This window comes from Thalassophryne amazonica, chromosome 19 (assembly GCF_902500255.1).
Source record: "Thalassophryne amazonica chromosome 19, fThaAma1.1, whole genome shotgun sequence".
NCBI lineage: Eukaryota > Metazoa > Chordata > Actinopteri > Batrachoidiformes > Batrachoididae > Thalassophryne > Thalassophryne amazonica.
The window spans coordinates 8,858,666-8,872,804 of record NC_047121.1 but is presented as its reverse complement, the minus strand read 5'-3'; the positions used below and the strand labels follow the sequence as shown (position 1 = coordinate 8,872,804).

At 39.3% G+C, this 14,139-nt stretch overlaps 1 protein-coding gene across 1 annotated transcript in view; it reads right to left on the bottom strand.

The window, feature by feature from the left end:
• babam2 (BRISC and BRCA1 A complex member 2) overlaps positions 1-14,139 on the bottom strand; it is a 256,454-nt gene that overhangs the window by 178,606 nt on the left and 63,709 nt on the right. Inside the window, 2 exon segments of the mRNA XM_034195366.1 lie at positions 6,091-6,165; positions 8,470-8,664. Of these exon segments, the coding sequence (XP_034051257.1) occupies positions 6,091-6,165; positions 8,470-8,664 (270 nt within the window).

Genomic DNA, 14,139 nt, shown 5'->3' with positions numbered 1-14,139 from the left:
GATAGATAGTGATAGAGATAGAGATAGATACATATACATAGAGATAGCGGTACAGATAGATAGACAGGGATATAGAAACAGATAAATCGATAGATAGAGACAGATAGCCAGCTAGCTAGCTAGGTATAGTGGTGCAGAGGATCCATCTCTTGGTGCGATTTTAATATCATCATTTACTGTGATTGGCCCAGCTGTCAAGACAGCAATAAGACAAGTTATGCAAATCACTGAAAGGACAATGAACTGCAAACAAATTCTGAAGAGCATTCAATGTGCTGTTGAAATTGTGATCATATGCGTGGCACCTATTGCATCACCAATTCATAGGTTGATGAATTCCCAAAGGATAAGGTGCGAAACTGATGTTCAAGAGACCCACACACTCTGAAAAGGAGACACCAAAAAAAAAAAAAAAAAAAGCCAGACTGCCCCCATTTAAATTAAATAAACAACCGGCAGTGGTGGCTCCCCGAGGCTGGTCAGCCCGAGCAGAAAGGTAAACGTCCACTGTGGTGAACTCAGACCACGCACATGCTCTGCTCCAGGTAGCAGTCGTCCTCTGTAGTCCTGTGGCCACCAGCAACATGTCCACATTTACCAGCAGCGTGGAGAAGCTTACGTCCGAACACATTTCCACTTCACCGGCAAACACCTCGGCTGCAGGGACATCGGTGGATTTGACAGAGGAGCTGGTTCACGTCCGGCTCCGCAGTGTGACCTCTGCACACCTCAGAGTATCCACTGTATGCCCATCAGTCAACACAGCGTCCATTCCATTAAGGAGGGCTGGTTTATGTCAGAGTGGTTGTTAGCATGATTATACAGTAACCTATACATCAAATAAAAACCATGATCTCAGCATCATCACACTGATTCTCAAAATGTGGGTATTTCCTCCCCGTTTTCTCCAGTGATTTTATTGAACTTCCTCAACATTTCAAATCCTGCAGTGTCCTGAACAAACAACATGAAGCTGCCTCTGCATTTTATTGTTTTATCTGCAAGCATTTTGGATACTACAAAGGAGATGATCCACACACACACCATGTGTTTTAGCATGTATTGTACAAGTAGTAATAACAATAGTAACAGCAGTAACTGTTAAACTGGACGGCCGCGTCAGTGATGTGACATTGGTACTCCGCCTTTGTTTGTGCGCACACTACATGTCGATGGAGACGAGTCTCGCTGAGACAAGCTTTGCCAGATACACACCAGCGGGCCAGCCTAGGCCACAGCCCAGAGTTCACACACTATTCAAACAAAGTTAACTTTGGGTGCATACAAGGACGCAATTTAGAACTAGAAATTGGGGGGGACAAAGTGCGAGGCCCGCAGGGCCGAAGCCCACAGGCCAAGGGTTTCTAGATAAGCTCAGATTCATTCTGAGCATCCAGAACAGTAATTTTAATGTTTTGAGAAGACCATAAAGTGGACACCATTTGACTTATGCAATTTGAAACTGTGGATATAAGTACTTTATTCTGAGAATAGCCAGCATTGATTTTATTAACATCCTGGTGTAAATAAGGTATCACCACATGTGTAGAACTCAAAAAGAATGACAGGTTGAGTTTTCATGAAAACAAAACAAAACAAAACAAAAAAAAACAACTGCAATGTGGTAAAATGTATTTATAAATATGAAAGAACAGACTCTTAATAATTATTAACTATCGCATACTGTATTTTTTTCCTCAAGATTTGTTTTTGCATAAGTTTGAAAAAACAACAGATCATAAGTTTAGGATAAATTACTTATGAATTTAATTTTCGAAGTGGCACTAATGACAACACTCATACTGAACATAATTTCACCTGCATAGACTGATTTTGGAGATCAAGCAATAATAGCAGATGGGCTTTCTGAGGTCCCAGATAGCTTTTCTGATTTCCTTTTCTAACTTTCAGAATTTAGTAAGTTAGCATATGGTCCATTGATACTTATGTGTAGACACTAGTCCATAGAAGCAACTATTTTTGGTTTCAAATCTGGGCAAATGCAGTCCCAGAAAATTCCGAATGTGACAAACAAGAAACAGGTGTTGTAAACAAGTCAAGGCTGCTAAAAATACAAACTTGCAGAAACAAAGATACTATTCTGACATGGTTTGCACATAAGACTGACATAGCATGTTTCAAGTACACACATATATGTCAGAAGGTGGGGGGACATACCATATTCTGTCCCCCTGGTTGAAAAGGTGGTGGTGGTGGGGGGGGGGACATGTCCCCCCATCCCCCACCAAATTGCGCCCATGGGTGCATAAGGTGCTAGTGTACAGTCCAGAGTGTATAGTGCTAGTACAACTGTAGACTCCCATCCACTCCACACTACGGAATTCAGGGATAAGCACCGACATCAAGGGGCCTCAGGGCCTACAGAGAATTTACATCTTCTTCTATCGCTTCCATTTTTGTATCAAAACATGAAAAATGGATCATGAATGCACAAAAACATATTTAAGGTACTGCACTCTGTGCGTGCACATTCTGGTTCTTTAATTTTTGAACATTTTTCCCCTGGTGGCACACTGTTGGCTTTATACATAAATGTTTAACATCCTGATCTAGTCAGTACATCAGTAGGTTATTGACACAGGTATGTCTGCTGCTTTAGTTGTTGAAGAGAAAATGGAGTCTCCTCTGCATTTAACCACTCCTAATTACAGGCAGACGCAATCCAGCCATGAGGTCTAGTCTGGTGTCGCCGACCGAACGGCCTCCACTAAAAATCTGTCCGCCTTTTGCATCCGCTCATGCGTCATTAGCCACAGTTCATGGATTAAAACCTCATTTCTGCTTAAAACTGCACTCCAGTCATCATCTATCTCGGCAACAGATAACTAAAGCTTTTGTACACCAATCATTTCCACATTAATTCAGCATTATTTGATCATAAAAGACAGATGAAGCGATCAAATCGCTGTGGCTAAACAAGCTGCTAGCTGATGCGTTCACTGTGTGTTGGTCATTTCAAAGCGTCACGGAATTTCACCAAGTTTCTGCTTAAAATGGCCTCATTTCTGCTTAAAATTTTATCTTTATCATCTGATGGTTAAGAAGCCCATTAATCCATTTGACTGCTTTGGGTGAAGAGACTCCGTCTCAGATGTGCTGCTGTGGTCTGAAATGATGCATGCACAGATGCAAAAGGTGGACCAATTTTTAGGGGCAGACTGTTCAGTCTGCGACACCAGACCCGGGGACCTACTGCAGATCCAGAGACACTGCCTTAGTCAAGGAAATGAGTCTGAACCTGATGTACATATTTTGAGGTTGGCAGGAAACCAGAATGCCTGGAGGAAACCCATGCAGACACAGAAAGAAACTGGGCATTGGTGAACTTGAACCCAGGACCTTCTTGCTGTGAAGCCAGGGTGCTATCCACTGTGCCACCGCCAATCAGAGATTAGCAGAAAGAAGTTGTCACACATTTTCTATGTCATGGCATTTGTGCTCGAGTCAGCGGTCTTTGAGGGCACACTGTGGACTTCACCAGAGTCCAAACCACTCCAAATGTATCAGCTCAGACAGATTTAATCTCAGTAGCAACACTGAGAGATGAAGAAAAAAATAAAAATAAAAAGCTATGCAGTAGATTCATGCACACATCATCACGTATAAACCACTAATGTCGATCAACGTGTTTAAAAAATAAACTCAACTTTACAAACTTAAGCCGCACTACTCCTCTGCACTGAATACAGACATTATATCAGCTGCAAAACTATAGGACTCGAACTGAATTCTGTGCACTTCAACTGCTCCACAGCCACACATGGCTGGAACTGCTTGAAGAAAATAATGGACCCCAGATAGCATTCACAGTGACAGAAATAATTGCATGACAATTGTCAAACTGACAATGCAGGTCATAGATTTGGCGCACAGTACGTTTGTGCTCTTAGAGTCCAGCCTATATGCTACATCATCCCATTCATCCGCACAGCGGAGGCGGACAAGGTGTAGGATGATGTTCATTACTTTGCTCTGCGAGTCGATATTCTCTCGTTTTCTTCCAGGGTGCCCATGGTGATACTATGTATACCCGGGCTGAAAGCCTCAGTGTGTGTGTATGTGTGCATGTGAAGCATAAAACTGATATGATTAGGGTGACAGGAGCACACATCCATATCCTGCTCTTTTTTTTTACCCTGTAATAAAAATCACAAAATATTACAGTCAGAGGCTGCAAAACTACCACCGCCCACTGGTTAAAGGTGTCAAAGTGTCTGCCTTGCTTTTGAAAGTCTTTGAAAAGAAATCCTCCTGGGTCACCAGAAAGTGACAGCATGCTTACTTGAGCGGGGGGGGGTAGAGTTCGGTGTAGTGCCCAGAGGGCGAGTCTCAGAAAAAAAAAAAAAAAAAATCTCAAACATTATGAGCACCAATGCATCCCTGAAGTAAGACACCAGCTTTGTGTAAGTCCGCTCAAAGTCAGCAGAGAGACACAGTGGACTCAGCGCCTCAGTTCGGGGGGGACACGGGGGTGATGTGCTGTGAGGGTGATGACGGTTGCTGCTTTCCTTATGTTTACCATCATTTCCCTTCACAAACAAGAGGTTGGACTGAAAAGGGCGACAGAGCCAAGGCCAGCAGGGGAGAGCAAGAGAGAGTGAACCGGGGGGAATCAACCACTGATACATACATGAGAGAGAGAGAGAGAGAAAGAGAGAGAGAGAGAGAGAGAGAGAGAGAGGGAGAGAGATTGGGCTAAGCAGCCTGCAGACAACACGTGGCTCAGAGCTGATCAGGAATGACGGCTTGCTGATTAGTCAACTCACAGCCTCGAGACGAGAGTCCACACACACACACACACACACACACACACACACACACACACACACACACACACACACACACACACACACACACACACACACACACACACACACACACACACACACACAGTGGGCTGCAGAACATTGCAAAACAAGAGCACAAACCACCACCACTAGTTTCCAATTCCACAAATTTTTATCTTGGAAAAAAATTTTCAAGGTCAAAGTCTTGTTAGAAGTGACTTTTCATAAGACAAATTAGATGTGATCAAATGTCAGGAGGATGTATTTAGGTCATACAATTGAATCAAAGTTTTTTTGTGGTGCTGTCAGGTTTTTTTTTCCCAACTTTTTCGGTTTCTGAATTATTTTTCATATAAGAACACTGGTTATCTCCGCTGTGCACAATTTGTCGTTGCTTTTTGACTCTTTGTTTTCCATTTATCAGTCCAAACCAACAGGAATAAAATTGGAACCTCCATCTAATTTTGGTGGGTTAGGTAGAAAAATGAGAGTGACTGAAGCACTTTTGACTGAGATATAATTTAGAATGTATATTAAATTTAAATGTCTACAAAATCCAGATCAGATCCAGGTCAAACTTTGTCAGGAGATAGCGAGTGTCAGTCTGCACCTCACTTTCAAATATGAGAGTGAATGGAGCACATTTGATTCAGATATCATGTAAAACATACATTAAATTGGGTTTTCAATGTTAAATTTAAATGGACACAAAATCTGTAATATGGATCAGATCTGGATCAACCTTTGTCAGATGATTAAGAATACCAGCCTACATACCGCCATCAAACATGAAAGAAATCTGCGTTATGAATTTTTTTAATTCATTCAATGTTAAAGGATAGGGATTTTTCCATTTTCCAAAATTTTTCCTAACTTTGGCTTATGACCTTGAAAACTGAATCAGTTCTTGTCTATCAGGATATGAATCTTCAGTAACAATCTCACAATATGTGAAAACGTGTGAGCTCCAGGCTGTTCAACAAACAAACAAACAGACAAAAACAAATGGGCAAAAACATAACCTACTCCAACTTCATTGGCGGAGGTAAAAAAAAAAAAAACCCTGCTATCAATTATGAGCAGACAAAAATATGGAAAAGCAAACAAACAAAAATACAAAATATTTCATAGCATCTAAACAAAGCTCATGTCATGGAAAATGTATCTTAACTGTGCAAATCCTCATGAAGTCTGTACTGTGCATGTTTATATGTCAACATGGTGTTATGTAGACGTGCAGCGTGGTGGAGTCACAGTGTGCACGGTGCTGGCGAGTAGGTACCTTCAGGAGGTAGACGGGGATGTTGCTGAAGTCCACAGGGAGTTTGAGGAGGAAACGAGCTGAAAACTCTCCCGTCTGTAGCATGAGACGCACAAATGGAGAGTGTTACAAAGTGTAAACAGCCATAAAAATCACACAAACACACACACACACACACAAACACATAATTAAAGGAAAACAGTGGACAAAGTACTGCTAATTAAGTGCAAAATAGCTGAGAAATTTTAGAATATTTGCTGAAGTGGTGTCCTCACAATCCATCATCTTCCCCACAGTAACACCAGCTGCATGAGTCACCGGTTACTGAGTTTCATGCACATTCATCAGGATGACAATTCTGAAGAAATCACTGCCTTTGGAAGCTGTAACTGGGGAGACTTATGAATGCTACTCCATGAATCTTACCATGGTGGAGTGGCACAGAGATGTGCAGATGAAATCTACACTGGAGTGTCTCATGTGCTGCCTGGCAGCTCCGTCCTGTCTTTCTCAATGTGTGTTTTATTTTGACAGTCTCTTCTTGTGCATGTTTCTGCTGCTTTCTTTATGTTTCCTCTCACACCTGTTTCTCATTTGTTAATCACCTCGTAGTTTATTTAAACCTCTCTCTCTGACTTCTTAGAGCCAGAACATCTTTTGCCTTCCAAATCTACTAGCGATCACATTCCCTTGTGTTTCCTAGTTGCCAACCTTTGTCATCTTTTATGTTTTCCTGTCCCTTTTTGGACTCATTTCTTGGTATGACTGACCACTGCGTACTATACTGACTGTACTGAACTATTGCTGTTTCTCTGGACTGTCGCTTTGCTTTGCCACTCGCAGATACAACTGCCACACGAATGGCTTCTTCTGTATTTATTTATTTATTTTTTTTTACCTCTTCCTGTCTCTGCTGTGTGATGTCAGCCACGCTAAATCCATTACATATATTCCATATTTTCTTTAAGCAGTACTAATGTCTCTTTCTACTTCACTATACTATGAGGACAGGACATGTAACCTGTCCAGTCCACACTACTGAGGATACACTTGGAACATTTGTCTTGCTAACACCCATCATGAGTCTAGAAATGGCAATTATTTTTCACTTTAGTGCAGTTGAATTTCACAGAAACCATTTGGATACAATATGAATAAATTAAAACTCAATGTTCCTGTGACAGACTGGCATCCTGTCCAGGGTGCACTGCTGTGATAGGCTCCAGCTCCTCCTCCCTCCCCCGTGATCCTTAATTGGAGTAAATGAGTATAGAAAATGAATGAATGAATGAAAAAAAACTCAGTCTATTAAAAAGCAACCATCCCATACAACATAATGACACCCTTTAAAAGTACATTTAATTTGTTAAAGAATAATTTGATCAAAACTGTCACAATCAGTGCATCCTCAAAAATGCTGCTTGCTACAGAGACACTAAAATGTCATTACAATTAATTAAATGTAATTACAATTAAAGCTGTATGGCCTTTAAAATTTCACAAAAACTGACAATTTAGTTTTTACCAAAATTCAAGTATTATAATGTAGGTTTATTTTTGGAACGCATTTCAAATTTACAGGTCATTTTAATGAAGAGAACATATTTATCTGGGGGGACTTCCATAACGAATATTTTATTTTCCTTTTAACGCCATCTGCAGGAGGAAGCACATGTATGTATTCGTGAGGTTCTACAACTACTGGAAATAACCTTTGGCCTTGCATGGTGTGTGTACATATCCGTAAGATATCTAGTAAATCACTTCAGGGGTGTTATCTGGCTTCCAAAACAGTTTTTTTTTAGATTTATACGTGTTTACTTCTTGCTAATATTTACAAAATATATGGGAAACATACTAGATTTTTACAGAAATAAGCCATTTTGGAGCGTTGTCCACCATTTTGGTTTATTTTGTTCGAGCAAGCAGACAGCTGACATCACCGTGTATCTCTACTCTGATTGGCTGTCACCATATGCTTCCCAGCGTCCCTCAAGCAGGTTGGGGGAAGCCCCCACGTGATCTATCATTTCGCTATAGTCACTGCTGAACACAGTTCAAGTCTGTGTGTTTGAATTTTTTTCCCTTCAAGGGAATTATTAATTTTTTTTCAGACAACGCAAATTTTGATCACACTGGTGAAGTCACATTATGAATCCCTTATTTAAAGGCTAATAAATAGAATTATAGTTGTGCCAAAGAAAATTCTTTTCATGACTTACATCTTGAAATGCTCAGTGGCCGTACACCTTTAAAACAAAATACATTTAACCAAGTTGATGTGTTGTCATCAATTCTGACCAAGCCACAGGGGAAAAAAAAAAAAAAATCTGTTTGCCAGGAGATGACTTTAAATGGGTGCAGGTATCTGACAAATAAACTGAGTGTACATTTCCATACCCAGCTGTTCTTGTGCCCAGCATAAATCTCCACGTTGCGGCTGTAGTTGGGATCTTCCAGCAGGCTGTCGTACTCAAAGAGCAACCTGGAGCTTTCTCGTAGACGTTGGCACTGGTAGTGGTGGTACTGCTGGATGAGCTCCTTCACCAAATGCAGCAGGCACTCTGGGTTCCCAGCATCCCATTGGACCAAATGCTACAGTGGATGCATGAGAACCAAATAAATAAATAAATAAAAGTTCAATTTTTTAAGGTTCTACATGCAACATCTTAACAATAATAACACATTCAATGTCCAGATTCTAAATTATTGTCATGACGAAGAACATAATGGGTCTATTGTGATTATCTTATTTCATCATATACAGGGTGGACCAATAAAATATTACCACTTTTTGATAGTACACAAGTTCTTGAAATGAGAACTTATTTGAAAATTTTATTTATAGACTTGATACCAAAGGTTTCCCACTTTGTCTCTTGTTTTCTGCACAGTTCAATAATTGATGACATGTTCAATCCACGCACCTCTTCTTTGGATTACAGTTGCAACACGCACATTGAAGTTTGTGATGACATTGCCACACATCGCAAGAGGGATTCTCCGAATTCCCTGATGGATGTTGGTCTTCAGGGCCTCAATGGTCTGTGGGTTGTTGTAATTGCCTACGAATTAAAAAAGTGGTAACATTTTATTGGTCCACCCTGTATGTAAGTGTGTGCTACGGCATGGTAAGTGTCCCCTCTGAAAAGGAGTTTATGTATTTAACCCATCGATTTCTATTTATTCACTGGCTGGAGGATCGGGGTGATCCCCTCATTAGCTGGCTGTTGCCAGAGCGCCGCCATCCTGGTTAGCATCCAACAACCAGACATAAATAAATAGAAATCAAAGTGGGAATGATCAATGTTTTCAAGAAAGTTTCACCATAAATCTGCATTTTCCATGGTGTTACATTTATTCAAACTCAGTCCCATATTTTTACAGCCAATATTTGTCAAAACAAATACAGAAGAGGATCAGACTATTTATAAAATTGAATGAATTTGTTAGTCCCAGTTCAGATAGAAAAATAATACCATCTAACACATTATGTCTGCCACGACACGAGATACTAGTTGAACCTTAAATTAATTTCATTATAAAGTTAAGTTCAAGATGGGAAATAATCAGGGCTGAATGTAAGAGCTTTGCACGCTCACATCATATAAAAGATATGAATATTAAAGACTGTTCTTAACCCACCTAGAGAGTGCTTCTCCATGAAAATATCAAATAATATAAATATAATGAAACAGCCACACCAGTCAGGGTGAAAGTGAAATTATTCAATAATTTCTGGACCAAGCTGACCCACCAAATTGAGAGAAAAAGCATTTCCTTTCTATGAATTTGCTCTTACAGAATATCAAAGGATGGAAAGCTGATGTGAAGAAAAAACCTGAAGCTAATTAAAAAGGGATAAATTGAGACTTATGAAAGTGAGACTTCTAATTGAATTGCCAAACAAATGGTGCGATATTTATCACGACAAAGCATTCAGGCGGTAAAACTGAAGTCAATACTTTACAGAATACAGATCGACACACACACACAAAACAAATCACGCGCTCATTTTGCTATATTGTCCGCAGGTTTTATTATATTGTGCGCACGTTTTATTAAATTGTGTGCTCATTTTGTTATATTGTGCACTCATTTTATTATATTGTACGCTCATTTTGTTATATTGTGCGCACGTTTTATTATATTGTACACTCATTTTGTTATACTGTGCGCTAAAGTCATTTCAAATGGCAACTTTCTGGCTTTAAGAAACAGTATAAGAAATCAAGAAAAAAAAGATTGTGGCAGTCAGTAACGGTTACTTTTTTAGCCCAAGCAGAGGAAAAAAATATGGAATCACTCAATTCTGAGGAAAAAATTATGGAATCACCCTGTAAATTTTCATCCCCAAAACTAACACCTGCATCATATCAGATCTGCTCATTAGTCTGCATCTAAAAAGGAGTGAACACACCTTGGAGAGCTGTTGCACCAAGTGGACTGACATGACTCATGGCTCCAACATGAGAGATGTCAATTGAAACAAAGGAGAGGATTATCATACTCTTAAAAGAGAGTAAATCATCACGCAATGTTGCAAAAGATGTTGGTTGTTCACAGTCAGCTGTGTCTAAACTCTGGACCAAATACAAACAACATGGGAAGGTTGTTAAAGGCAAACATACTGGTAGACCAAGGAAGACATCAAAGCGTCAAGACAGAAAACTTAAAGCAATATGTCTCAAAAATCGAAAAATGTACAACAAAACAAATTAGGAACGAATGGGAGGAAACTGGAGTCAACGTCTGTGACCGAACTGTAAGAAACCGCCTAAAGGAAATGGGATTTACATACAGAAAAGCTAAACGAAAGGCATCATTAACACCTAAACAGAAAAAAACAAGGTTACAATGGGCTAAGGAAAAGCAATTGTGGACTGTGGATGACTGGATGAAATTCATCATTCAGTGATGAATCTCGAATCTGCATTGGGCAAGGTGATGATGCTGGAACTTTTGTTTGGTGCCTTTCCAATGAGATTTATAAAGATGACTGCCTGAAGAGAACATGTAAATTTCCACAGTCATTGATGATATGGGGCTGCATGTCATGTAAAGGCACTGGGGAGATGGCTGTCATTACATCATCAATAAATGCACAAGTTTATGTTGATATTTTGGACAATTGAAAGGATGTTTGGGGATGATGAAATCATTTTTCAAGATGATAATGCATCTTGCCATAGAGCAAAAACTGCAAAAACATTCCTTGCAAAAAGACACATAGGGTCAATGTCATGGCATAGGGTCAATGTCAATGAGCAGATCTGATTTGATGCAGGTGTTAATTTGGGGGATGAAAATTTACAGGGTGATTCCATAATTTTTTCCTCAGAATTGAGTGAGTCCATATTTTTTTCCTCTGCTTGGTCTAAAAAAGTAACCGTTACTGACTGCCACAATCTTTTTTTCTTGATTTCTAATAGTGTTTCTTAAAGCCAGAAAGTTGCCATTTGAAATGACTTTAGTTTTGTGTCATGTGTGTGATCTGCTTTTTTTCTACAAAATTAAACAACTGAATGAACATCCTCCGAGGCCGGTGATTCCATAATTTTTGCCAGGGGTTGTATTGTGCGCTCATTTTGCTATATTGTCCGCAGGTTTTATTATATTGTACGCTCATTTTGTTATACTGTACGCACGTTTTATTATATTGTGCGCTCATTTTGCTATATTGTCCGCAGGTTTTATTATATTGTGCACACGTTTTATTAAATTGTGCGCTCATTTTGTTATATTGTGCACTCATTTTATTATATTGTACGCTCATTTTGTTATACTGTGCGCACATTTTATTATACTGTACGCTCATTTTGTTATACTGTGCGCACGTTTTATTATATTGTGCGCTCATTTTGCTATATTGTCCGCAGGTTTTATTATATTGTACGCTCATTTTGTTATACTGTGTGCACGTTTTATTATATTGTACACTCATTTTGTTATATTGTACGCACGTTTTATTATACTGTGCGCTCATTTTGCTATATTGTCCGCAGGTTTTATTATATTGTGCACACGTTTTATTAAATTGTGCGCTCATTTTGTTATATTGTGCACTCATTTTATTATATTGTACGCTCATTTTGTTATACTGTGCGCACGTTTTATTATATTATATTTGTCTAATAGATTACAATATGTTCATGTAAATGGGGAATCTTCTTCACAGACTAAAGTTAATTATGGAGTTCCACAAGGTTCTCTGCTAGGACCAATTTTATTCACTTTATACATGCTTCCTTTAGGCAGTATTATTAGATGGTATTGCTTAAATTTTCATTGTTACGCAGATGATACCCAGCTTTATCTATCCATGAAGTCAGAGGACACACACCAATTAGCTAAACTGCAGGATTGTCTTACAGACATAAAGACATGGATGACCTCTAATTTCCTGCTTTTAAACTCAGATAAAACTGAAGTTATTGTACTTGGCCCCACAAATCTTAGAAACATGGTGTCTAACCAGATCCTTACTTTGGATGGCATTACCCTGACCTCTAGTAATACTGTGAGAAATCTTGGAGTCATTTTTGATCAGGATATGTCATTCAAAGCGCATATTAAACAAATATGTAGGACTGCTTTTTTGCATTTACGCAATATCTCTAAAATCAGAAAGGTCTTGTCTCAGAGTGATGCTGAAAAACTAATTCATGCATTTATTTCCTCTAGGCTGGACTATTGTAATTCATTATTATCAGGTTGTCCTAAAAGTTCCCTAAAAAGCCTTCAGTTAATTCAAAATGCTGCAGCTAGAGTACTGACGGGGACTAGAAGGAGAGAGCATATCTCACCCATATTGGCCTCTCTTCATTGGCTTCCTGTTAATTCTAGAATATAATTTAAAATTCTTCTTCTTACTTATAAGGTTTTGAATAATCAGGTCCCATCTTATCTTAGGGACCTCGTAGTACCATATCACCCCAATAGAGCGCTTCGCTCTCAGACTGCAGGCTTACTTGTAGTTCCTAGGGTTTGTAAGAGTAGAATGGGAGGCAGAGCCTTCAGCTTTCAGGCTCCTCTCCTGTGGAACCAGCTCCCAATTCAGATCAGGGAGACAGACACCCTCTCTACTTTTAAGATTAGGCTTAAAACTTTCCTTTTTGCTAAAGCTTATAGTTAGGGCTGGATCAGGTGACCCTGAACCATCCCTTAGTTATGCTGCTATAGACGTAGACTGCTGGGGGGTTCCCATGATGCACTGTTTCTTTCTCTTTTTGCTCTGTATGCACCACTCTGCATTTAATCATTAGTGATCGATCTCTGCTCCCCTCCACAGCATGTCTTTTTCCTGGTTCTCTCCCTCAGCCCCAACCAGTCCCAGCAGAAGACTGCCCCTCCCTGAGCCTGGTTCTGCTGGAGGTTTCTTCCTGTTAAAAGGGAGTTTTTCCTTCCCACTGTAGCCAAGTGCTTGCTCACAGGGGGTCGTTTTGACCGTTGGGGTTTTACATAATTATTGTATGGCCTTGCCTTACAATATAAAGCGCCTTGGGGCAACTGTTTGTTGTGATTTGGCGCTATATAAAAAAATTGATTGATTGATTGATTATATTGTGCGCTCATTTTGCTATATTGTCCGCAGGTTTTATTATATTGTGCACTTGTTTTATTATATTGTGCGCACGTTTTATTAAATTGTGTGCTCATTTTGTTATATTGTGCACTCATTTTATTATATTGTATGCTCATTTTGTTATACTGTGCGCACGTTTTATTATACTGTACGCTCATTTTGTTATACTGTGCGCACGTTTTATTATATTGTACGCTCATTTTGTTATACTGTGCGCACGTTTTATTATATTGTCCGCAGGTTTTATTATATTGTACGCTCATTTTGTTATACTGTGCGCACGTTTTATTATATTGTATGCTCATTTTGTTATACTGTGCGCACGTTTTATTATATTGTACGCTCATTTTGTTATACTGTGCACACGTTTTATTATATTGTACGCTCATTTTGTTATACTGTACACACGTTTTATTATATTGTGCGCTCATTTTGCTATACTGTCCGCAAGTTTTATTATATTGTGCGCACGTTTTATTAAATTG